Genomic DNA, 24,159 nt, shown 5'->3' on the forward strand with positions numbered 1-24,159 from the left:
AATGGGATGTCCATCCTTGATTATCACCAGGGCCCACCTGAGTTGTAAAAATGCACGAATTTTTTCCTAACCCCTCATCCATACCAGAGGAAGGGTCTGAATGGCCTGGATTTCATATACACAACACGGTGGGCCGCCCCCATGCAAATCAACAGTGGGTGTCCCCTTTCAACCCTAAAATTGTTCCGTGGCGTGGCCCACCTGAGTTATATAACAGACTGATTTTTGGGTCCTACAGGTAAAATGTGGTAACATGTCTGATGGACAGGTTAGATGTCATGTACATATAATGTGGACCCCACCACAGCCCAGTAACCACTGGAGAGTGCCTCCAATATGAATTTTCCCACTTCATCAGACCAACAATTTCAATTCAATTCGATAGCACATCCAAACACGCCCTTCAAAAGTGGAAAACCAAAAATATTCAACTCACCAAACACAACTTCTACAGGTAAAAGATGCATTCGTCACCTCGTGTCGAATTTGAAAAGTAATGATATGAATAACAACAGATAATAAAGAATTTTCTACCATCGCAAACACAAAGAGTCTAATTAACAGCGATGCAATTACCGCTCATCGCTCGTTGACACAAAGATTTAAAAAGAATACCGTGTGGCAACTGGAGGCTAACTTCTCTCATCAGTTGTTTTCAATCCCTTGCCGGATAACCTTCTCATCCATTTTTTCTGCATTGCTGTGGGATTGAAAAGCTTAGGTTGAGTTGAAGAACGATGTTGGGGTGTCCCAGAAACCGGCAGTTCAGCAGGAAGCGCGGCGGCGGCGCTCGTGAAGGCATTTAGAACCAAGAATGCTAGTATGGGGGAGAGATCCAACGTTCCACCAAGAGGTGGGATGATCCCACGAAATATGTTGAGATAAGGATCGCATATAGTGCTGAAAAACAAAAATATCCAAAATAAAAAAGATTTTTAAATGGTTGAACGGTAGAAGAAGTTGAAAAAAGATGGGAGAATCAACTTGAATTTGTCTAATATACTCAACCTGACCTGACCCAAATACATGTGATTATATTCCGATCCCAACCTAATCTGACCAGAATTTGCTCAATACGAACTGAAACTGATTTCAAATCGAGTTGGCGTTTTCCAACATGAACTTGACCGGAGGACCTTGACAACCTGAACTGAACTCAGGTTGGGTCAATCTGGTTGAGGTTGACCTGAACCCAAGTTGTGTCCTAAATATAACACCAGCCAGGAGAATTGAATGTCCAATCGAGAGGTTTGCTAATCTCGCACATTTGTATGGCCTAACCCCTCTACATGTGGTGAGGCTAACGCAGGGGAGGACGTGAGGTCGAGCACCGTCTTCCTCAAGAGGATAACTGTTCCGAATCCACGGAACTTCTCTGGACTCCTCACAGAGACTCCTCGAATCCTCGAGGAAAAGAACAAGAAAATAGAAAATAATTTCCATAAAATTCGAAATTGATTGATGAATGAAATAAACGAGTTCACAACCCTTTAAATAGGGATACCAAGCAATGGGAGAGAAATAAGAATCAAACTATAACTAAAACTCCTAGAATTCGCAACTTACTATAAATAGTAAACTTGCTATTTATAGACGGTCGTGATGTCTACTAGTGCGCAAGGTTTTCGGCCAAAAATGTAAGTGTCCTATTTGGCTTCACCAAGCTGTTCTCCTAATTATTCTATGCTCTTTTCACGTTGGGCGCAACTCCTAAAGCCCAATGGATGAAGAGTTATAATCAAACTAAAACTTACTATTTGTAGCAAAAACGAAATTAAAATAGGGAAACGACCGTCGATCCAGGGATATTTCACAAATCCGGCTTGCGCGACCCGGCGTAGCAGGGTTGGGTGGCTAAAGTAGCTCGTTCTACCCCAAAATCATATATTTTACGTCCGATAACTCATTCTGTATTGCGAGATACGCCCAATCTAAGGTCTGACGGTCTGGATCACTTCTGTCATCAACCGGGCCTTTTCTGATCCATCTTGGCCATGAAACTGTCTGCGACCCACTCTACATCAGAGGCCCACCTATGGATGGCTTGGATCCTGTGTGCAAGAGACAGCTCGGCATGCCTGCAGGCATATAGGGGTGTTGGGCGACAAGCTTGCCTAATTTTTGATAGTCAATAAGGTAGAGTCTGTAGATGCTGATCCGGCGCACTGGCCCATCGATTGGTCAGTCCAGATTGATCAAGGCATATGCCATTCACAGGAAATAGGAAATGCACTCCAACAAGATTTTGGGTCCATTTTGGTTGGGGATCCCGTATAATCGGGATTAAGCCTAATCCCGATTTTGGTGGGCCCCATGCTCTCCACGTCAGATTCGCTATGTTGAGACCATGCTTTCCTCTGCATAATTGCAATTAGCGGTGTTTTATGTTTTTTTTTTCCTTCTAAAACTTTGGTAATTTCACTTATGCAGAACTGTGATTTTATGGCAACAAATCTGATGTGGAGGGCATGAGGCCTACCAAAATCAGGATTAATCCCCTACCCAAGCAGACCCCTCAAATTTGAATCAAAATAACAATCTTGGGTCTGATAATTCAAAATTCCAAATATTTTTCAAAATTTCTTTTCTTGGGTTTCTCTATTTCTGATAATCGCTCAACTGCACTCTGCAAGCATTGTTAGCAAAATTCAAAATTCCAATAGCAAGGAGGCTGCTAAAAGTGCCATTTTCATTTCCTTTTTTAAAACCAGTTTGACTGTAGTTGAGTCAGGTTATCGTGATTGGGAAACATACCTGAGAGGGCTGACGATAGCTGGAGGAGAGTTGGGAAACCATGTCAACACCAGCCTGACAACCAGCAATGTATTGTAGATGTTCAAGAAGTTCAAGATACCATTAGTCACCACTACACCTGCCACAGTATCGCCCGGCAAAATAGCAGCGAAGTTGTGAGCGGAGAAAGGGTTCGGACTCCCACAGTGTTTGAAACGGATCTGAAAGTAGAATTCAAAATTGTACCCATGTTTCTTCCCAAAATGAGAAATATGACCAAATCAAATTTTAGTTTGCTCTCTTTCATTTATTTATTCTAATGAGACTGTTGGTGTTGTCAAGTAATCAAAATTACAGCAGATGAGAAAGATTTGAAAAACAATGCTGAAATCTTCTTTATTTTTAAAAACAATGCGATGCGGTAAGACCATATACCATTCAAAAAAAAAATGTCAAGACCAAATTTCTGGTCCAAGAGAACCCATTTCAAAGACAAACCTTGCACCAGTTTAGGCTTTTGGGTTGGTTCATCCCATGTGAAGTTCACCCGGACAATTCCGAGATTGTCTTTGTTAGTCTTGAGAGAAATAGGAAATACTGTATATGGGTGGTATAATCAGCGATGAAGCAACCACTAAATAGAGCTGAGGCAGTGTTGGAAAATTGGAGTAACCAAACCCCTATTTTAATTAAACTTACAAATGCAATTTAGTACTTCAATGCATACAAAATAGGAGAGAAAAAGGTAATAGAGTTTGAATATGGTTGGCATTGGGCTAGAAATACATAGTGCGGTTCCAAGATTACCTGGATTGCAATTTGGTTTGGTATGTGGCACGGGAACAGGTATGTGCTACTCTACTCCCTCTAATACATTCTAGGAGTGGGATTATGTGGGGTAGCTCCAATGCATACAGTAAATGTATGCAATATTGTGTACATGAATTCATATAGCAATTTATAAATGGAATGATAAGTGTATTTATTAAAGACCCTGCATGCAGGGTGTTATATTACATGCATGCTACTGAACAAACCAAAGTATAAATCTCTACACTACAACATAAATTTGCATTACAGCTTAATCAATAGTAAGAGTATAGAACAATAGTTTTGGGTCGCTGAAAATGGCTATCCAGATCGCAAATGACCCGTAATCCAGATTGTGTAATTTGGAATGTGGAATGGAAGACGTAGGGAATTTGGTGATTTAGGTATCACTGGCCCCGGCATCAGCATCGGCATCATCATCAGCTTCGAATTTGGGATTGGCTTTAAATGGTAGATTGGTAAAAATTATACCATTGGCTGCCCATTGACATCAACCTTGTTTTCAGCTGGTTGGCGTTGGCAGAAACTCACATTAACACCACTCACAGCTAACGTAGTCCCACCCAATATTGACCTAGCCTAGCTATTACATGCATGCCTCAAAGGATGGTTAAAAGCAAAGTAGGGTCACAGAGGGGCAGTTGCCAGGAAACCGGCTAAGCAAAAATCACCTACATGCATGAAAGATCATGCTCGCGTAGTTGGCAATGCTTATGTTTTTACTATTTGATCCCTTGGGTCAAATTAACATCTTTAGCATATGTCAGGTTAACTAGTACTTCTAATGACAAGGATTGGAATTTAGAAAACAATAGGAACCTAAGGGCCTGTTTGGCTGTTGGGGAATTCATTCCCTGCTCTTTAAAATAAATAAATAAATAAATAAATAATAAATAACTTTCATGAGGAAAGATTAAATATTGTTTGGTTTATGCACCAAATATCCTAGCGAAACAGAAGAAAAGTTTAAAATTCAGGTTTAATTCCAGGGTTTTCCATTCCCCAGCTAAAAGCTTGGGCAAGCTTTTTTAGGATACTGTGAAGAATGAAATTCCTGGGACTGTAAAAATCAAGTATAAACTGCAAACCAGAATTGTTCATTGTGAAAACCAAAGAATTGCTAAGCTGAGAAATTATTTATAAAAATAAAAACCAGCAACGAAACACCCCCTAAAAAGCACCCATGAGTAGGGCTGCAACTCAAGCAGGTTGGGTTGGGTTGAGGATCAACCCAGGCCCAATGACCAAAAGAAGATACAACCTGCAACCCCACCCGACCCAAATTCCAACCCAACCTGCTCAACCCAAACCCAACCAGAAGTCCTCTACACTCAACCCAACTCAGTGTACATGCGTGGTCCACCTAATGACTATTACCGGCTCAAATTTTGAGACAGAATCTATGCAGTGGGGATCACCAGATGTGAGGGGTTCCAAATCATGCATAAGCACCTCCTTCCACTTGTAAGGCAGGCACACCTAGGATTTCCCAGGAGAAAGAAAACCAATGGTTCACATTCAGTGCACAACTATACCATGGGTGCACTGGCCTGATAATTGAGCTACAGTATAGATGCGGCGGGGGCCCACCTGATGAATGGCCCATATCTTGTAAACGAGCACCAGACTGTTAGGTATCCTACTTATTATTGCTTTCAATTGCTTTTCACCCAATGAAAACCATGTAACAAAACAGAATCATAAAAGAAATTATATCCACAACCTTACAATTTCGATAGATGCACCCATTTTCAGTACTACTCTAATACCAAAAAGTAGATAAAAGAAAATGCAGATTTATAGAGCGCTACTTCGATGCACACTGTGAGCACCGAGAGCCTATACACCCACATCCCACCATCGTAAGAAACACAGAAACTTGACAACACCCAAAATGTGAATTTTCAAATGGCCATTTTGAAATGCGCCTCAAGACAAGGAGGGACATCTAGATTTATAAAGCGCAACTTCAATGTGCACAGTAAGCACTGACAGCCGGCACACATCAAAAGATGGTCGGGCAGGAACTTGAGAGCACCCAAACTGCAAATTTTCAAACACCCATTTTGAAATGCATCTTGAGATAAAAGGATGTGCAGATTTAGTATAGAGAGTCCTACTTCAATGCCCACAGTGAGCACTCCCACCACCAAAAGACAGTCGGGCAGGAACTCAACAGCACTCAAAATGTAAATCTTAAGTGCCCATTTTAAAATTTCTGTCGCGATAAAAGCAAGTGCAGATTTTTTATAAAGTGCTACTTCAATGCGCACAGTGAACACCGAGAGCCCGTTCCCACATTATTTCCCACCCTCAAAAGACAGTGGAACGGGAAATCCAAAGCACCTGAAATGCAAATTTTCAAATGCCCATTTTGAAATGCCTCTCGAGATAAAAGGACGTACGGATTTACAGATTGGTACTTCAATGTGCACAGAGAGCACCGAAAGCCCGTGCATTATTTCCCACCCTCAAGTGACAGTGGAGCAGGAAATCCGAAGACCGGAAATGTGAATTTTCAAACGCCCATTTTGAAAACTGTCTCGAGATAAAAGGACATACAGATTTACAGATTGGTACTTCAATGTGCACAGTGAGCACCGAAAACCCGTGCGCCCACATTATCTCCCAGCCTCAGAAGACAGCGGAGTGGGAAATCCAAACCACCCAAAATGTGAATTTTCAAACACCCATTTTGAAATGGGTCTCAATATAATCTTTCAAATAAATAAATAAATAACGTTTCAAGAGAAAAGAACGTCCAGATTTATTTCGCACTACTTCAATGCGCACAGTGAGCACCGAGAGTCCACGAACCCACATTATCTCCCAATATAATAAAAAAGAAAAACAGAGAGATGGTCGGGCGGGTACACCAGAGCAATCACAATGCGAATTCTGAAACCTCCATTTTCACTTGTGCGATGGGATTCCCGCCCACCGCTAACGCGGCGTGCGCACCGACTCTCAGTGCGAACCGTGCGCGCGCAATCTTTTTCCGTGGCTATCATTTTACCTGGGAGATGGCGTGGAGGGGAGCGTCGGAGAAAGGAGAGAGAAGCCTTTGAAAGAAGGGGTTTTGGGCGGCATCTGATAACGTTCGGAGGAGTCGGTCCGCCGCGGAGGACAGGAGATTGGGCCTTGGAGATGATGGAGGGGAGGTGGAGAAGGGTAAATTAGGGAATGCGGGGAAAAGGAGTGGGCATTTTCGGAAGAAATTGTGAGGAGCTTCCGTGGAAGAAGCAGCAGCCATGACTTTTCGTTCGTTAGCGGTAGGAGAGCGTGGGGAAGGAGAGGGAGCTCGGATAACGTTGGAGGGTTTTTGGGAAGTTAAAATGACGGAATTGCCCCTGGGATCATAATATCTAGGGTCCAAATCTCTATCTGGTTTTAGAAGATCCTGACCGTCCAAGGATCCTGGAATTCTCGGACCTGTACTGGTCGGGTTCAGGTCTTGCCTGGTCTCAATCGGTTGGGTTCGGATACCCATCCGATCTTTGGACTTGGGTTTCAAGCTGAGTTCTAGTCGGTATGTCAAGTAAGGACGCGCATTGCGTACTGAGTAAACTCTGTGGGGCCCACCGTGATGTATGCATCTTATCCACGCCGTCCAACCATTTTATCAGCTCATTTTATGGCACAAGCCCAAAATTGAACATGCCCAAAGCTCAAGTGGACCACACTACAGGAAATAGTAGGGATAATGACATCCACTGTGGAAACCTTCCCTGGGCCGACAGTGATGTTTATTTGTCATCCAAACTATTAATAAGGTCACACAGACGATGATGAAGGGAAAACAGGTTTATCAGTTTGATCCAAAACTTCTGTGGCCCCCAATAAGTTTTCAATTGTAGTCGTTCAATCCCCGTTGTTTCCTGTGATGTGGTCCACTTGAGCTTTGGATATGCTTCAATTTTGAGTTTATGCCATAAAATGAGGTGAAAAAATGGATGAACGGCATGGATAAGACACTACATCATGGTGGACCCAAGCACGCTGAGTTAGTACGTAATCTACCTCCATCAAGTGTTGGGCCTACCGGAATGGATGGATCAGATCACACACGTGTGCTACTTTGACACAAGCATGGCGTGCATGTTCTCTCTTAATTCTCCCCATCATCCTCATACCTAATTTGTACATATATGGCCCATTAATTTGTTTATCCAATATAGTGATGAGCAATCCATCACCACGGCCCAAAAAATCTCCCAACTTGGAAGATCCTGACCATCCAATCTTGTCTTTTCTCCATTGAAGGTGGATAGTCAGTGCAGTCTTATTGATCATGTATCCACATACAAGTTTCGAGTTGACTAAATGAAGAGATTTTGTTGGGCATGTTTCATTCATGATGGAGCCATCAGATCAATGGATTGGATTAACCAACCATGGCCCAGTTCATCTAAATGCACAATCACAACCACCGTTTGGATTTTTATTTTTATTTTTGCCTCTCAGCTCTAAAAGCCACTTTTGTGGGTGCGTCCAAACAGACCCTTAAACCGGGTCCAAAATGGCAAACCCGGTCCAAGTTCTCGCCAGACCGAGAAATTGGACTGGACCCATTAAAGTTGTATCGGGTCCACAGGGATGATGCTTGCTTGGCCTAAGGATTCCATGCTTTTATTTGAAGGCTACGCTTATTTATATATACCATACATCCAAACTATATGTGCCTGCTATTTGTACCATCCAATGGGTACATGTGGTCCATCCATCAGGACCTTCAAATCAGTTGACCATCTCTTTGATGGGCCATGTCCAAAAAATTACACTAAAAAAATCATATCATTCCATCAAAGGTTAGATAAAATGAGTACATAAATGAGTTAGACAAAATACGAATAAAATGTATAAAATACACACCCGATCCATAACGGGACCCATGAGCATTATCAGTCTTGGGCCCACCTACTTTCTTCATTCATGGTATACATATTGAAATGAGAAGGAAAATAAATAAAATAAAATCACCTTGGTGTAATGCTACCATTCATCACCCATTGGATATCCCGAAAACAATAGCAGGCACTATGTACACATCCGCTAATGCATCTGCCATTCGATTTCATCAAACCGCATATCAGTCCGTATTTACAGTTTTCACTTGCATATCTTTTCTTCGTTCCAGTTGAATTATCGAGCCTACAATTCAGAATAGGATTTTAGTATTAGAAAAACGTTCGGCCCAGCAAAAGCAGGGCTCTGGCCCCATCATGAAGGAAATCTCAGCTATTCAGTTGTTGGATTTACTTCCTAATGTGGACTATCAGCTAACTGTCACCCATTGAGGGAATATTTTGCCACATGACCCATCCACACAGGGTCCACTGGATGAACGGTGTGAATTATTGAAAGGTACGGCCCACCTCTTGAGTAACTGAGTCGAACATAAAATGCCATTTCTTACGATGGGGCATCATATATCCGCAGAAAGAACAGATAAAGAATTGAAATCATGGTTGAGAGAGAGAGAGAGAGAGAGAGAGAGAGACCAGATTCCCCCTTCAACAAGCATCTCTTAATGTGGTATGAGTTGCAATGGCCTCTACTCTATCTAATGATGCTTGCAACCGTCCATAGTTCATGTTGAACATCGGTTCCCCAGTGCCCATGGCCCTGTGGAACATCAAGCTTCAAACAATCAATCACCGAGGACCACAAGATAACTGCATCTTTTATGAAATTTACATAAGGAAATGAAGAAATTAGCAACCTGGGCATTAAAGTAGTACAATATAAAGCGTGGTTTTGTAATATATGTTATACTCAAGGAGCTGTAGATTCAGGTTATAAAATAGCTTATTCTTTTACTTCCTCTTGTCACCAAGTACTGAAAATAGGTTTCAACATACCATACCAGTCACCACCAAAACTGGACCGTATACGACGATTCTTCTTCATCATCATTATCGTCATCTAAGCCTTATCCCAATTAATTAGGGCCGGCTACATGAATCCAATTCTGCCATTCCACTCTATCAAGGGTCATAGCTTCAGTTAGACCACAAGTCATAATGTCTTTTCTTATTACCTCCGACCATGTCCTTTCGGACCTTCCCCTTACCCTTTCAAAGCCTTCAACTTGTACCAGCTCACTCTTTCTAACCAGCGCAGTTCTTGTTCTCCATTGCACATGAACCAACCATTTAAGTCTGCTTTCCCTCATCTTATTACCTATCGGTGCTACTCCTAAGTTCCCTCGAATGCATTCATTTCTAATTCTATCCTTCCTCATCTTGCCACCCATCCATCTCAACTTCCTCATTTTGCTACACTCATCCTATGAAAATGTTGGTCCTTAATTGCCAAATATTTTACCCCATACGTCTGATAGACAATGTCTTCGATAGCAAATAACGTGTAGCATAGCCTCTCAAGCATGTGAAGATACTCTTCTCCTTGTATTTTTCCAATTGTCCGAGTATGAACATAGATTCAGCGGAAGCCTCTCAGGCATGAAACAAAACTAATTTTCTAATACATTCGTCTCATGCCTTAGTCTTTACTTAATCACTCTCACCCAAAGTTTTATAGTATGGCTCATGAGTTTAATCCCATGATAGTTACTGCACCTCTATATGTCTCCTTTATTCTTATAAATAGGTACCGCGGTATTTTTCCTCCCATTCGTCTGTCATTTTCTCAGATCTTCCAATCTTGTTAAATAACTTTGTCAACCAAAATAACCCAATATCTCCCACACACTATCAAACCTTTGTTGATATACCACTTGGTCCGAGGGCTTTTCCTGTTTTCATCTTTCTCAAAGCTTCTTTCACTTCAAATATCATAATCTTACAAAAGTATCTATGGTCTCCGACTTCATTTAAGTTTATGGTTCCCCATGCTCCCAGAGTGGTTATCATTTAACAAGTTTTAAAAATAGGTTTTCTATCTTTGATTGATCTCGTTGTCCTTTAGTAGTACCTTTTGGCTATCGATCTTAATGCATCTAACATGATCCAGGTCCCTACCCTTCCTCTCTCTCATTTTGGCAAGTTTGGAGACATCTTTCTCACCTTCTCCTCCCCAATCTCACAAGTAGGGTTGTCAATGGGTAGGGCTTAGGCTGAGCAAAATCAAAATTTTGAATAGACCCAACCCAAACAATTCAAATTCTAGGCCGATGACAAGCCGACCGTCTCCCCCCTCCCCAAACAAGCACTATAAGTTTTCAAAGAAAAGAAAAAAAAAAAAACCATCATTTCTAGTCCCTTGCTGGCCTTTGAAACACAAACATATCTTGTAAATAGATTTTTATATGTTGTCATTCTGCCATCAAGTTTCCTTATATGATTGCCTTTTCTGCTAGATACTCCCAAAACATTTTTTGCCACTTTCCTAATGCACTCAGCCATCTTATTCCACATAACATTTACTTCTCCAACATTCCACTTTCCTTCTTCCATCAATTTATTTCTGAATAGCATTATTCTCACCTTTTAAAATTCACCACCTAGTTTTTGGACACCTATTAATTTCATTTCCCTTCTTCCATCTCTTAATGCGAAAATCCATAAACATTAGCCTATATTGTACAGTCAGACTCTCCTTATATAACCTTGCGATCCTTACTATATTGATCATTATGTTTTCCGGAGTACAAAGAAATCTACTTGGCTTGTATATGATCTACTTTTGAAAGTTATTAAATGTTCATCTCTCTTTTTAAAGGATGTGTTTGCTAGAGCTACATTGTATGCCATAGCGAAATCAAGGATAGACCTGCCATCTCATTTCTTCTCCCGAAAACATGTCCTCCATCTACACTCTCATATCCTCTACTTTCTTTCCCTATATGACCATTTAAGTCTCCTCTTACAAATATTCTCTCTCCATTTGAAATTCCTTGCATTATTCGATTTGTATCTTTCTAGAATTGTCTCTTGATTCTATCTTCTAACCTTACCTGCAGCGGATATGCACTAATAACATTGAATATCTCCTCTCCTAACACAAGAATAAAATTCTATCGCTTACTCTCCTAACCTCATCAACTCTATACTTTAAATCGTTATCTACCACTATCCCTACCCCATTTCTACTATTGTCCTTTCCTATATACCAAAGTTTCTATCCATCTTTTTTTCTTTCTAATGCTAACCCCTTTTCACTTATCTCCTGAACTCAAGCTATATTAACTCTCTTTCGATTTATCATATCTACTAACCCCATACTGATACTATTACCTATCAATGTTCCTATACTCCATATGGCATTACGAATCCTAGTCTCCCAGACTAGCTTCCTTACCTGCGCGCATCTGGAATGGCTTGGGAACCCTTGCCTACTTCTCACAGTAACAAACCGTTGTTGCGGCGTGTCGCTTCTGGGGGACACCTTAGCCAACCCTTGCCAATTTTCACAACACCTAGGTTCCGATACTATGCATTGCTTATAGGGAACACCCAAGCATGATTATAGAATGTCATGTTGTTCATGTTCATTATGAAAGTTATGGCATAAGTTTGACGCCTGCTGTGAACCAAATGCAACTCTCCTTTATCTGGGCTGCGGACCAGCAATAAGAGCACAAAACTCCCACAGGCGTAATGTAATAGACTATTACATAGGCTGATTACAATCAAGCACTATCGAATAGTCTATTATATAGATTGATTACAATCCTGAACTGTAGGCTCACTGCAAATGGAGCATAGCCCAAAAATCTCACTGATGGGCAAATGTTAGAAAACAATCCAATCAGCAGGCAATCTTCAATGGGCAAATATCCTCGAACCGATGGCTGGGATCATACGAATAGTGTGAGATTTGGTATTTGGCCTATCCATGGCAGGGTACAAATTGATAAACAGTCCACATGTTTGCCAAGTGTACACTGTACAGAGATCAAGTGCTTGATAACTAGATAAAATATCAGCCTTTAGCATTGGATGCTTTCTCATTCAGAAACTGTCAATGCTTATTAGGCTTATATCACAGTGGCTAATAGAAGGCAGGAAAAAGGATGGTAGTGCTTGGCCTAATTTCACGTTACCTCATTTCCTTCTTCCATCAAATGTGGGTCCCACTTCCCTATTTCTTTTCTTTTTTTAAAAAAAAAAAAGAAGAAGAAGAAGAAGAAAGAAAGAAAGTGCATGGGTACCATTCAATTACTGTGCCCGCCCATATCTGAAGTTTATCACAATTGGGTGGCTAGATTTGGGCAGGTCACTTGAAATAGTATCTGATGGACTACTAATTGGGCGGGCCTCTTAAATGATATCTTCAAAGCATTTATGCAATGTCACATGGGGTTAATGCAGGAGTCAAGGAATATCACCCATGAATCTCGGGAAGGATGTACTCAGCCCTCCAGCCAAACCGCAAATCAAATCCTGGGAACAAGCCGACCGTTGTTTTGTTCCGAATCTGTGAAACACCATCCCCACCCAAACTCGTAGAAAGCTTCCATTTCCATCCAGTTGCATTGTATTGGAAGTTATGGCCTATTCCAACCTGGATTGTCACATAAACAAACCCTTACACCAAACCCAAGTAGTAATAGATATTCTTGTTTTCAGCAGCTGCATTCCTTTATAAAAATTACAAAGGAGCACTGCAGTGGCCAGTTCTAGAGCCAAAAAAAAAAAGGTTCTAGAGCCTGGGTAAAAGAGGAAGGTTGGCATCTGGTAGGCCAGCCAATCGAAAAACTTTTGCCAATTGACCCTTTAAAAGCGAACCCCAATTTGCTTCTGATGATGATGACAATGACAAAAGTGGGCCACCATCTACACCCCTTCTGACTGCTATGGCACCCTTCTCTTGCTACCTTTTAGTATACAATAACAAGGATTTGTACTATTGATGAACAAAAGAAGAATGATTAGGTGCTGCTAGCAGTCAGAGTGGTATTGATAGTTGCCCCAAATACAAAATCTGTCATTTTCTGTAAACTTCAAATTTCTTCCAAAGATTTAATATCAAACATATTGTTAATGAAGTTTATAAGGCGGGCCATCATGGGCCCAATACCTGGTGAAGAAATTCCCTTCTTTAATGACATGCGCATTACACACCCAAACAATGTATCATTTGGCCCAATACCTGGTGAAGAAATTCACTTCTCTAATGACATGCACATTACAACCAAACAATATATCATTTCTTGAACTCTACATAACAGTATGACATGAGCTCCATGTCGACGGATGATCCATTTCCTTCTTCTTTTTTTAATAGAATTTAAAGCTAATCCTTAGAGAGAGAGAGAGAGAGAGAGAGAGAGAGAGAGAGAGAGAGAGAGAGAGATGGTTGGATGTGATACGTAGGTAGCAGAATTGGTCCTCTAGTGTTAGAGTCGTTGATGAATGTAACAGTCATGCACGATCAAAATTTCATTAAATCATCAATTCATCTAGTTGTCCTAGTTCAGCCGTGCCATGGTAGAGTCATTAAACTCTGAGGGCATGTTTGGATACAAGGAATCCAAGGTGCGGGTATGCAAATTGTAATGACTATCCAATGCTTATTTCCATCTTTACTGTAGAAACTAGGATTCCAGAATTAGGGGTCCTGTTTGAATACAAGTGGAAATCTCAGTTTTATTAGACAAAAAGTCACGTCCTATCTTGAGCCAGGGTGGATTAGTGTAATGATTATTTTGTGGAATCCTGAGTTTTCTTGCTATACAAACAACCCCAGTTGTCTTGTCAAGGTAGAACAATTTCCTTCACATGCCTGGGGATGTAAAGTCACACCCTTTCCCCTTGGATTCCTACTATCCAAACACATCCTTAGGGTTTCACATCACACAAACACCGAGAGAGGGAGAGAGAGAGAGAGAGAGAGAGAGAGAGAGAGAGTTCTATTTAAAGACTTTAAATTTGCATTTGCATGCAATTTGAACTCAGAATAACTATTTACAGACTCTTCAAAACGGGCGAGTTCATATATGAGGAATTCAAGGGAAAAAGAAATTGTATTCCCTTGACTAGACATTAGTTGTTGTTTGGATAGATGGAAAACCGTAGATTCCACAAAATAGTCATTAGCCTTGTCCACAGTGGCAATTCCCTGGCACAAGATATAAGGTGACGACTATCTAATGAAACTGAAAATTCCACTTGTATCCTAAACTTGAAATCCTACTTTCTACAATAAAGATGAAAATAATCATTGCATAATCATGATAATTTTTTATACCCACGTTGGATTCCTTATATTCAAACAAGCCAAATTCTAGTCCAGATAGGAAACCCAAGACAATGAGAAGTTCAAACTCCTAAAAACTCTTAAACTCCTCAATCTAACCCAAGTAGGTCACAATATAATTAGATATTATTATTTGCCAAGAAAAACATAATTAGATATTTGTTTCTAACTAAAAGAAACCCTAAGAAGATAGAAAACCATCTCAAAATTAAAACCATATTCTAAACCTACAACACTACAAAGATGCAATATGAAATAAAATGTCCCAAATTCAATGATTAGAACTAAAACCGTAAAAATAATATCTCAATGAAGTTACTTTGTAAAATTAACTTCATCGAAAAGTAGCTCACGGTACAAACTCGAACATCAGTAATGATTGCATCATCTCTTATCCGCGTACTTTGAAATGACATGCAGCTAAGGTAAAGAAAATCTATAGTAGATATGTATTAAACCACCAATATAAAGCAGACTGAAACAAATCAAGAACTGAACCCAAAATAGGTAGACCCTAGTAACAATTTCAATGGTTCATTCATGTATTTGTTTTGTTTCATGCCCATCTTAGAGCAAATGCGCCATACAAATAATTAGCAAGTTTCTCTCTATTAGCAAGCCAGGTAGAATGGGAATTATGAATACAAATCCAACCCTTTGATCATCAAATCATTGGCTTGCTTGTCCAGCATCTAAAACAGGCGTGTTTTGGGAAGACCATGTGGTTCTCCCTTATGGAGTCACAAAGTGGGACATGAATACAGATCGCTCTTTCACCAGGTTTCAACCATCACCTTTTTATGTCATAAAAGCAGACCCATATAATTTCATGGTCATAGAAACTAATTGATAACAGCCATAAAAATGCCAGAATATGAAATAAACGGATAACATATAAAATAACTACAAATTTCATGATTCATCCAAGTGTAGGTGATACCCCAATAATGTGCTTTAAACGTAGGTTCATGTAATTCACTAATTGATGAAACCAATTATTTAGAATGGTAAATCAGCTTCTTCTTCTTTTTTTTTTTTTCTTTTCATATTGGCAACAAAAAGATATTTCGCTAAGAAAAAGAAGATTACAAAGATCCAAGAAGCTAATGCTAATACAAATTGAAGATATCAAAAATCCCATCTTTTGCTATGAATCGGTGATGGAATTGGCTTTACTCGAAACATGATTAAACACATGCATGAGTCTACGCTGTGCATACGTCAGGGTGAACTGCTTCATACTGTGGAACTGCAAATGGCTGATCAAAAAGATGTTTGATGAGGCACTCAAGAAATGATCTTTCCAATCTTTTGATCTGACAAAACGATCTCACTTTCAGTTAACAACCTTCGACTGTTCGAACAAGTTCCACCACCATTTAACGGACGTCGACTAGTTCATTTCCGTTAATAAGATCAGAGAATCTCCTCATGCTTGCCATTGATCTACTTCCCTCAGCTCCTCAGACAAAAAAAAGAAAAAGAAAAAACAAATGGTATTGAAATCACCTCTATTCATGTTATTAAAACGTAGTTACATTATATTGGCACTGTTATGGGGCCAATACAACCGTTATAGGCCACTACATCAATAAAGGGCATATTATGAAAGTCTTTATTTTCAATTTTCTCTCTCTTTTTTTTTTCCAATTCTTTATTCATTTCAACCATGAGGGAAGCTTAGAAACTAATTTTAAACTCAATCTAGGCCTATTTTGAGGGTCAAAAACGATAAGTTGAGGGGGAGTCGATGAACTGTCCACTATTGGAAAGTTTTGGGAAATATCAGAAGGGGTAAACCATCACATTTCCATCTTTTTTTTTGTTGTATTTATATGTAACTAGCCCTGATCCACCAAATCATGCTAGATTTGTGTTCGATTAGGACATACTTGATCAACTTTCAACAGGTCAAGCTAACATTGCCTGATATACAGCATTCTTACCTAGGAATTTACAAATAATTTCTTCCGGAACCCCAAACCACCCACTCCTCTGTTGATACCGCTATGTAATACCTTGCCTCTATTCACAACTTCCATGATGTCAAAATAGCATTAAGGTCAGCAAGCATATCACTCTTCAGCAAAGTATTCAGTCCATATATGTTTGTCATGATCCATTGAAAACCATTATCTCAAGACAAATCAAATAGCGGTAGAAAAACTTTCCACCTTTACTGATGCGGACACTAGGCCATTCAAAGCATATCAACGCAGGAGGCGTGCGTTACCCGTGTCAATGTGGTTAGATGACAGATACGGGTCGGGTCTCTAGAGGTTGAAGACCTTACACATGTGTTTGTGACATATGTAAGTTGCTTAGAGAAGACATTTGGACTGTTGGATCGCGAGGATGGTGTGATCAGGTCGTTGGATCGTCACGGCCCACTTTCATTACGCCACCTTCACGGCACTATCATTGGGGTCCATCGGGCATCTTAAATTTGCATTTAGTCTATGAACATTTGATTTATTTAAGTTTTGAGACAGTTTGCGCACAATTTTGTGCGATTTTTTTTTTTTGAAACTTTTTTTAGTAGGGGTATTTTGGTAATTTCATGTAATTACGAATTTATAAGGGTTGCCCTAAACCTATAGCATGTTATGTTATGTTTATGGAGAGAGAGAGAGAGAGAGAGAGAGAGAGAGAGAGAGAGAACTTTTTGCTTCTGACGATTTCGTCTTCAACTTCTAGTGAAGAGGGCGTGAGGCCTAGGTAAACGATTTCTCATCCTCTACTTCTTTCTCCTTCTCTCTTTTCTCAAGGTACTCTTTTCTTTAACCCCATTCTCTTCCTTTTCTCCTAGAATCTTTAGATCTAGAAGCTAAATTTTGTTTCTTTTTATATAAATCATTAGATCTCAAAAGATTTTTATTCCCACATAAAACCCATCACTCAAATCTAAATTTGAAGAACCACCCATTCTTTTTTGAATTTTTCAGATTTCCCAATCTAGGAAATTCCTATTTTTCTGGATTAGAAAATCCACTTGGATTATTAGATGGACCTATTGCAAGACGAAAGTTCTAACTTTCGCCGGATCCAACTAAATTCAGATTTTAAGATTCAGTACTTCGTATTTGTGATGGATGGCCCTAATCAATGCTATATTAACCTTATTTCTTTCTTGTGTTCATGATGTATAAGGCAGGCTGATATTTTATTTGTTTTTTAAGATTGCATGAATCTGCCCCTTTCAAATACCATGCTCATTTAAGGTTGGATTAGGCTGTCCTACATCATTTACACCCTCCATTGCAAAGAGTTTCACTTGCTCATGAAATATGCAGCATATCAAAGCATAGGCAAAATTATATGGCCATGCAATATAAACTATACAATAAAAATACTACTTTTGGTTCTTTCCTGCACCTCTACTCGTACACTACCTGCAAGAGCATGGGCCAAAGTATGCAAGATCCATGATGATCATCAAGGAGGCCTAGCCATGCAGATGGCGTTGGCTGAAAATCAGGTTCCACCCCTGCCTTTCTCACAAAAAAAAAAAAGGCCGGCCCACTCATCAGGTTGGGCCAGACATCTAAGTTGAATGTGGACATTTGGATGTCTACATGGTGTGGCATGCCAGATAGATTTCACACATGTCCACTCATGTGCGTGTGCATAGGTGCATGCATTGGATTAGCTAGCATCATAAATACTTGACTTCCAGGAACTTGTACCTCCACAAAGGACACAGAAAGAATGCCACAACATCCATAAAATGCTTTATAGTTCTAATAGGATAGAAGAAAAATTAAAAATAAATAAAATAAATGAGAATTTTAAATGTAGATCAGGGCAAGGACACGGAACCTGAAGATTGATATATCTATTTAAGGGGATCTTTTTCGATAGAAGGCGTATATCCCCATTTAGGGGCTCGTAAACAAACTTCCACCTCCGTGCCAAAGGCTTTAATACCAGCTTCGCCTGGTACTCATTGCTCTGAAAATTATAGAACTGAAGCAGAATAATTAAGTAAGAGACATCAATTGAAGTGTAACATGTGCTGAGGAATGCCACTTGCAAACATTTACACAACACAAATCCCAGCATTTTATTGCAAATGCCACATACCACAATTTCATTTTATTGAAATCAAAATAGATGCAGCACGATCACATTCATGAGCTCCGATTCATCATGCATTCATGTGCGGAACTATGTTCCACCAAAAATTTTCACAAAATGTCAAGAGATTGTCTAGGGGGATTCTTAGTCATTTTGTTATAAAGGTGTACCTCTAACCATTAAAAAAAATCATGCAAATGAAATAGATTACTCAACAAATGCAATAGACTAACACCACTTGGCCTAAGTCTCCTCACTTTCTTCTCTCTTCTCTTATTTTTCACCCTTTGAAAACCCAAAGCTCAATGGTGGATGGGGTATGTTTCAACATTAAGGTCTCAAATTTGAACGTAGCTTACCTAAAAGAACTATATTCTACAGATAAAAAATAGAACTTGGCATCAGATGCATTTCCTCCCCAAAGATGAAAAGAAACAATGCTCGAAGAAGGTGAAGCTTTGGGAGATCCAAGAGTAAATTGGAAATCGATTGGTAAGAAGATTCATCTCATTTTTACTTGATGTGACATACCATATGTTGCCAGCAAAAGTCAAATCATGCATAATGAACTTCTGATCTTGTTGCTTGCTGCATGCAACCCATGTTACTCATCTTTAGCCAGTTTACGGGATGTTGAGGTATCCTTGCCAAGTAAGAATTTGCAAACAAATAATCAAATTTTGGAGGTAGAAGTTCATATAGACATACTGGTCGAAGGTCTACATCTTAGTCATTGTATATACATTGGAAGTGACTTCTTTACTTGGAAAATTAAGAAGCTAACAGTTGTTGTGAGGTCCAGTGGGAAGCTAAATTCATGGCCATTGCCCATGGTACATTGAACAAATTTGGATGAAAACTCCCTCAACTGCTTTAAAGGTTGAACATCAACTCCCATTAAGGTTTATCAAGCAGCATTCAATTAGACAACAAAACACATTGAGGTCGATTGTCACTTTGTCAAGGAGAAGGCACCCATAAAAGAAGTTTCATGTGAAGCCAGCTTGCTAACATTCTTATGAAGGACCCTAGAATAACCAAGGTTCTTCAATTCTCCCTATGGGGCTATTTGGGGTGGGGATTTGGTACAAGCTTTTGTGAAATCCACAAATTCAAATCTATGCGGTCTGTTTTCCGTTGAGGATTTGCCAAATCCTTGAATTTTCCAAATCCATCCCCCATAAATCCTTGGATTTAGGGTGAACCCAAATCCCAAAAAAAAAAAAACTTAGAATATCCACAAAATGATAAAACTCTCTCAAAAGCATTCTCTTGCAATAAATGCATTATTATAGCCATAAACTCTCTCCAAATCCATGGATTTGTAGCTTGATCCCCAATGATGAACTTGAAATTTTGCCAAATCCAAATCCGCAAATCCATGAATTTGACAAGTTCATGGATTTATCAAATTCACATCCTCATCTCTCCAATCCAAGCGAGCCCCAAGTTGGGCATGACTAATATTTATGGATCACCTTAAGGTCAAAGCATTGAGAGATTATGTCAAGGTTATTTTAGTCATTTCTTATAAATGATATATTTGTACTTATCATAAAGTTATGCTAATGTAGTAGGTTAGTTGACCAATAAGGTAAACTGACACCTTTTGAAATTGAAAATACAATAACTTTTTTTTTATGGTATGTGAAAATGAGCTAGCTCATCTCAAGATTTAAAACAAAAACCATTTTTCGCAGCCATAAGCAAAGGTACGATCATTATCATATCAAAAGTGGGAAAAATAGATTGAGAGTATAACCTATGTTTCATGCAAGAAAAGGTGAGTTTGTTAGCAGCTTCTGTTACAAATTAGTATCTATTATAAATTGAAGCCATTCTACACACTGGAATAGCTTCTTATTTTGTAAGAGTAAGTTCCCAGCAGTAGCTTCTGGTGTGTTACCAAACTCTCCCTAAATAATCTCAAACAAGCAAATCATGCTGTTTCTGGAGAAATGATGCTTCAATACACTCAGTGCGAGTTAAAGGGAAGCGAGTTGCAGCTAGATATGTGGACGAACGAATCAATCAATCCGGAACACCCATTTGGTCCTCTGCATTCTTCATGGGCCACCTTCAGAAAATCACACTGATAACTGATTCGAGGAGCCTATCCAACTGAAAATTGGCCTTTCCTTTTATAATTGGCCACAGATGGGATGGTTAGGATCATTGGATTAAAGTGCTAATTGAGAATCATAGGCAATCTAAGACGGTACCTACCAAATGTACAGTTCAGATTGGTGACTGGATATTCCAGTCAACAATAATCCAAACCATCCATTTTTGCAGGACACCGATTCATAGATGGTCAAACCAACACGGGACCTACTGAACGGATGGTTCTGATTGACAATTGGGCTTTCTTGAAACCGTCTATTTCTTTACCCACTGTGACTTTTGCATGGTGGTCCATGAAGAGGTGGTCCGGACCAAATGGACAGTCCAGATCAGTACATCAAACTACCCCAGGCGCCTGAATCCAATGCATGTGTGTTCACATCTCCATACATGCATACGTGTATGTATGTGGGAATGGGGGAATTATCATATATATCCCGAACGTATGGTAATTACCATACGTCCGAGCTGTGTTGGGTCCACACGTGATTTTTGTGGAATCCAAACCGTGCATCTGGTGACTTCTTCATGCACACTGTATATACCAAGAATTCCGCTGCATCCCTTCATCCAGGTGAAGCACACCTGATGACTGGGTTGGATGGCACATTAACAAAACAGTGGGCCCCACATTCCATCTGGAAGTTCGAATGGTGGGAGCTCCGCTACCCAATCTCCACCATTATACCCTTTGTTGTGGCCCACTGGAGTAATGGATCAGGCTAGGTTTTGGGGCATAGATCTAACATTGTCGGGCGCATCTGATCGACGGTTTGGATGGCACAAACACATCATGGTGGGTCCCACAAACAAGTGTGGCGTGGAGGAGATACCTCCAAATTGAGACCGACTCGGAGTCCTTCAATCTCCTTCCTGAATTTGAGAAACAATTCCGAAGGGACCAAATTGATGTTGTAAGCATCCTCAGCCGTCGCTGCTTCTTCGTTGTAAGTTCCCTCCATCCCCAATCCGACGGTCCAAAACCAACGGATTTGGGAATTCAACTGCCACGATTAAATACCGAAAACCCCAAATACAAAATCCCAAAAAATCTAATAAATACTTATTCTACACTGAAATTAAAAAGAAAAGGGCAAAAAAACATTCACTTAGAGAAGAGATGAGCGAACGATTCTACCACGTATACGTACTTTATACGGTTGGAATACGTAGACGCGGAGAGTACGTGTGTACGGACAGCAGGAGCGGGAAGAGTAAGAAGGAAAGGTTGTACTCGCCGCAGTGAGAAGAGATTGCTGTTATGAGGGAGAGAACGTGCTGACGCATCAGGACGTCAGCAGTTTCCTGATGTGACCATTTACTACAAGTGTAGCCCATAGTTCATTGATCCAGACCGTTGATATTGAGATATATACTTCAGATAGGCTAGTAATAAAATTTATTTGATATTTAAAAATCAAAGACATCGATTGGGTGGAAATTTTATGGACCGTTAATTTTTGTTTAGAACCGTCTAATATTGGTCATGTAATGAAGGATTTAAGAAGTTCTGATTGTAAATATTTTTATTTATATTTATATAAAAATTTTGGAAAACAATATCAACGGTTCGGATTATCGAAAAAAATATCTACTTATATATGATAATTCATTGGATCGTACTCCGTACCGCACGGTATAGATGCATCTGGATTTTAAATTATCTACCGTGCGAAAACGCGACCCGAGCATTTGCACAGCATGTTTTTCTGGGATATTCCATCATCGTGGCGGATCTCACTTGATGAGAGGTTCGATGGCATACAAACATCACGGCGGACCCTATTTCCTGTTTGGGGATCTGGAGTTTTGATAGGAGCGGAGGACATTATTTCATCCTGGGCCAGGGGATATGTAGTCTCCTCGGTCTGGAGACTCTTGTACTAGTGGGACCTTGATCCACACCGTTGATCTGATAGGACTGGCTTTGGATGGACTGTGATCTGTATATCTCAAGACATGGCAATCTTAACCCTTTAATAGGTGGGCTGCAAGTTCAGGGTGCGTGTGGCCCACCTTTCAGTAACATAAACCATTTATTTGATCGTGCCGGCCATTTCGTAATATCTCATTTATTAGAAAATCTTAAACATCTGATGGAAATCAACAAGAATAACCAACGGTCCACAATTAATGGATGCCATGTCAGCAATTGGAAACATCTGATGGAGAGAGTAATCACATGAAAGAGCTCCAGAAGATCTGCCCCATATAGAGTTTTTTGGTTTTTTTAGAGGATTGTCCAATCACAAGGAAATTGGCCCATGGCCCACAAGCATGGTCTGTCCGCAGATCAACGGTCCCTAATGCGTGCACCGACAGTAGCGCGTCGGTGAAACTTCCGTAAAAAGAACTTTTGACACCCAGATCCATAGCTCAACTGGCAAGCTTAACTGGCAGACTGAGTGGAGATACCTCGTTTCAACACTCGAGGTCTTGGAACCGATCGCGGGGTGGCTAACAGGAGTGTGTGTGCTGACATGGGCGTGTACTGACAAGCTAACACAAAAAACAAAAAAAAACAAAAAAAACTTGTGCGGATTGACGGTGGGCTACGCGCCTGCGCCTGCGCCTATGCAGCCCAGGCAACGCCTATTCACACCCACATCTCAGCGTTTTGAAACGATAGTTAAAAGGGTACGGCTGTGGGGCCTACGGTGATGCATGTGCATTGCATCCACACTGTCCATCCGTTTTGAAAGCTCATTTTCAGGTATGATATTAAAAAATGAAGTAGATCCAAATCTCAGGTTGACCACACCACACTAAAAGTGTTAATAACCATTAAAAACTTCTTGTGGGACCTAAAAGTTTTGGATCAAGCTGATGTTTGTGTGGTTATTTTATAAATGTCTTTATGACCTTATCAACGGGTTGGATTAAGCATTTTGGTGATTCAATAACCATTGCTTCTTGTGTTGTGGTTCACTGGAGATCTAAATTTGCTTCATGTTTGGCACAATGCCTTAAAATGAGCTGTCAAATCAGACGGACGGCATGGATGTAAAGCACTCCCATCACAACGGACTCACATTCAAGGATCATTCCACCCTGGTGGATCCCTGAGCAGAGCCCAAATAAGTGGACTTGAGACCCATCCAGTCTCGAGTCCACTTAATTGGGACCTGTCCAGGACAAAGTTGAACCAGCCGGGGTGAATCATTTAGGTGACGCCTGGTTATGAAATGGACGGCATCCGACCGAGTCTAAGGGGTTGTTAGGCACTGTGGA

At 40.2% G+C, this 24,159-nt stretch overlaps 2 protein-coding genes across 3 annotated transcripts; both read right to left on the reverse strand.

The window, feature by feature from the left end:
* Window positions 1-409: 409 nt before the first annotated feature.
* On the reverse strand, window positions 410-7,069 carry LOC131251710 (ylmG homolog protein 2, chloroplastic). Its single transcript, XM_058252611.1, has 3 exons — window positions 6,581-7,069; window positions 2,755-2,954; window positions 410-900 (listed from the first exon to the last, which is right to left on the reverse strand). Exons 1-3 carry the CDS (start codon window positions 7,052-7,054, stop codon window positions 633-635), a joined length of 942 nt encoding a protein of 313 aa, XP_058108594.1. The 5' UTR covers window positions 7,055-7,069; the 3' UTR covers window positions 410-632.
* Window positions 7,070-8,399: 1,330 nt separating this feature from the next.
* Window positions 8,400-22,181, reverse strand: LOC131251711 (uncharacterized). 2 transcript variants are annotated; one of them, XM_058252612.1, is made up of 6 exons: window positions 22,080-22,181; window positions 21,762-21,932; window positions 18,547-18,693; window positions 12,857-13,032; window positions 9,066-9,189; window positions 8,400-8,715 (listed from the first exon to the last, which is right to left on the reverse strand). In XM_058252612.1, the coding sequence occupies exons 2-5, from the start codon at window positions 21,888-21,890 to the stop codon at window positions 9,078-9,080; spliced, it is 564 nt and encodes a 187-aa protein (XP_058108595.1). In that variant the 5' UTR covers window positions 21,891-21,932; window positions 22,080-22,181; the 3' UTR covers window positions 8,400-8,715; window positions 9,066-9,077. The 2 variants fall into 2 exon arrangements, with proteins under 2 accessions (XP_058108595.1, XP_058108596.1); XM_058252613.1 differs by having other exon boundaries at window positions 22,067-22,181.
* Window positions 22,182-24,159: the final 1,978 nt, after the last annotated feature.

Source organism: Magnolia sinica, chromosome 7 (genome assembly GCF_029962835.1).
Source record: "Magnolia sinica isolate HGM2019 chromosome 7, MsV1, whole genome shotgun sequence".
Classification (NCBI taxonomy): Eukaryota; Viridiplantae; Streptophyta; class Magnoliopsida; order Magnoliales; family Magnoliaceae; genus Magnolia; species Magnolia sinica.

Bases quoted from the DNA above. Each gene is read 5' to 3' on its own strand.
- LOC131251710 (XM_058252611.1), bottom strand. From the start codon at position 7,054: ATGGGTATCCGAACCCAACCGATTGAGACCAGGCAAGACCTGAACCCG. The intron at 2,955-6,580 runs GTAAAATGATAG...TTCTACTTTCAG, and splicing joins CCCTCCACGCCATCTCCCAG to ATCCGTTTCAAACACTGTGG. The intron at 901-2,754 runs GTATGTTTCCCA...TTTGTTTTTCAG, and splicing joins GCTATCGTCAGCCCTCTCAG to CACTATATGCGATCCTTATC.
- LOC131251711 (XM_058252612.1), bottom strand. From the start codon at position 21,890: ATGGAGGGAACTTACAACGAAGAAGCAGCGACGGCTGAGGATGCTTAC. The intron at 18,694-21,761 runs GTATCTCCTCCA...ATTCTGCTTCAG, and splicing joins GAGTCGGTCTCAATTTGGAG to TTCTATAATTTTCAGAGCAA. The intron at 13,033-18,546 runs GTTCCGTGTCCT...GTGACAATCCAG, and splicing joins ATAGATATATCAATCTTCAG to GTTGGAATAGGCCATAACTT.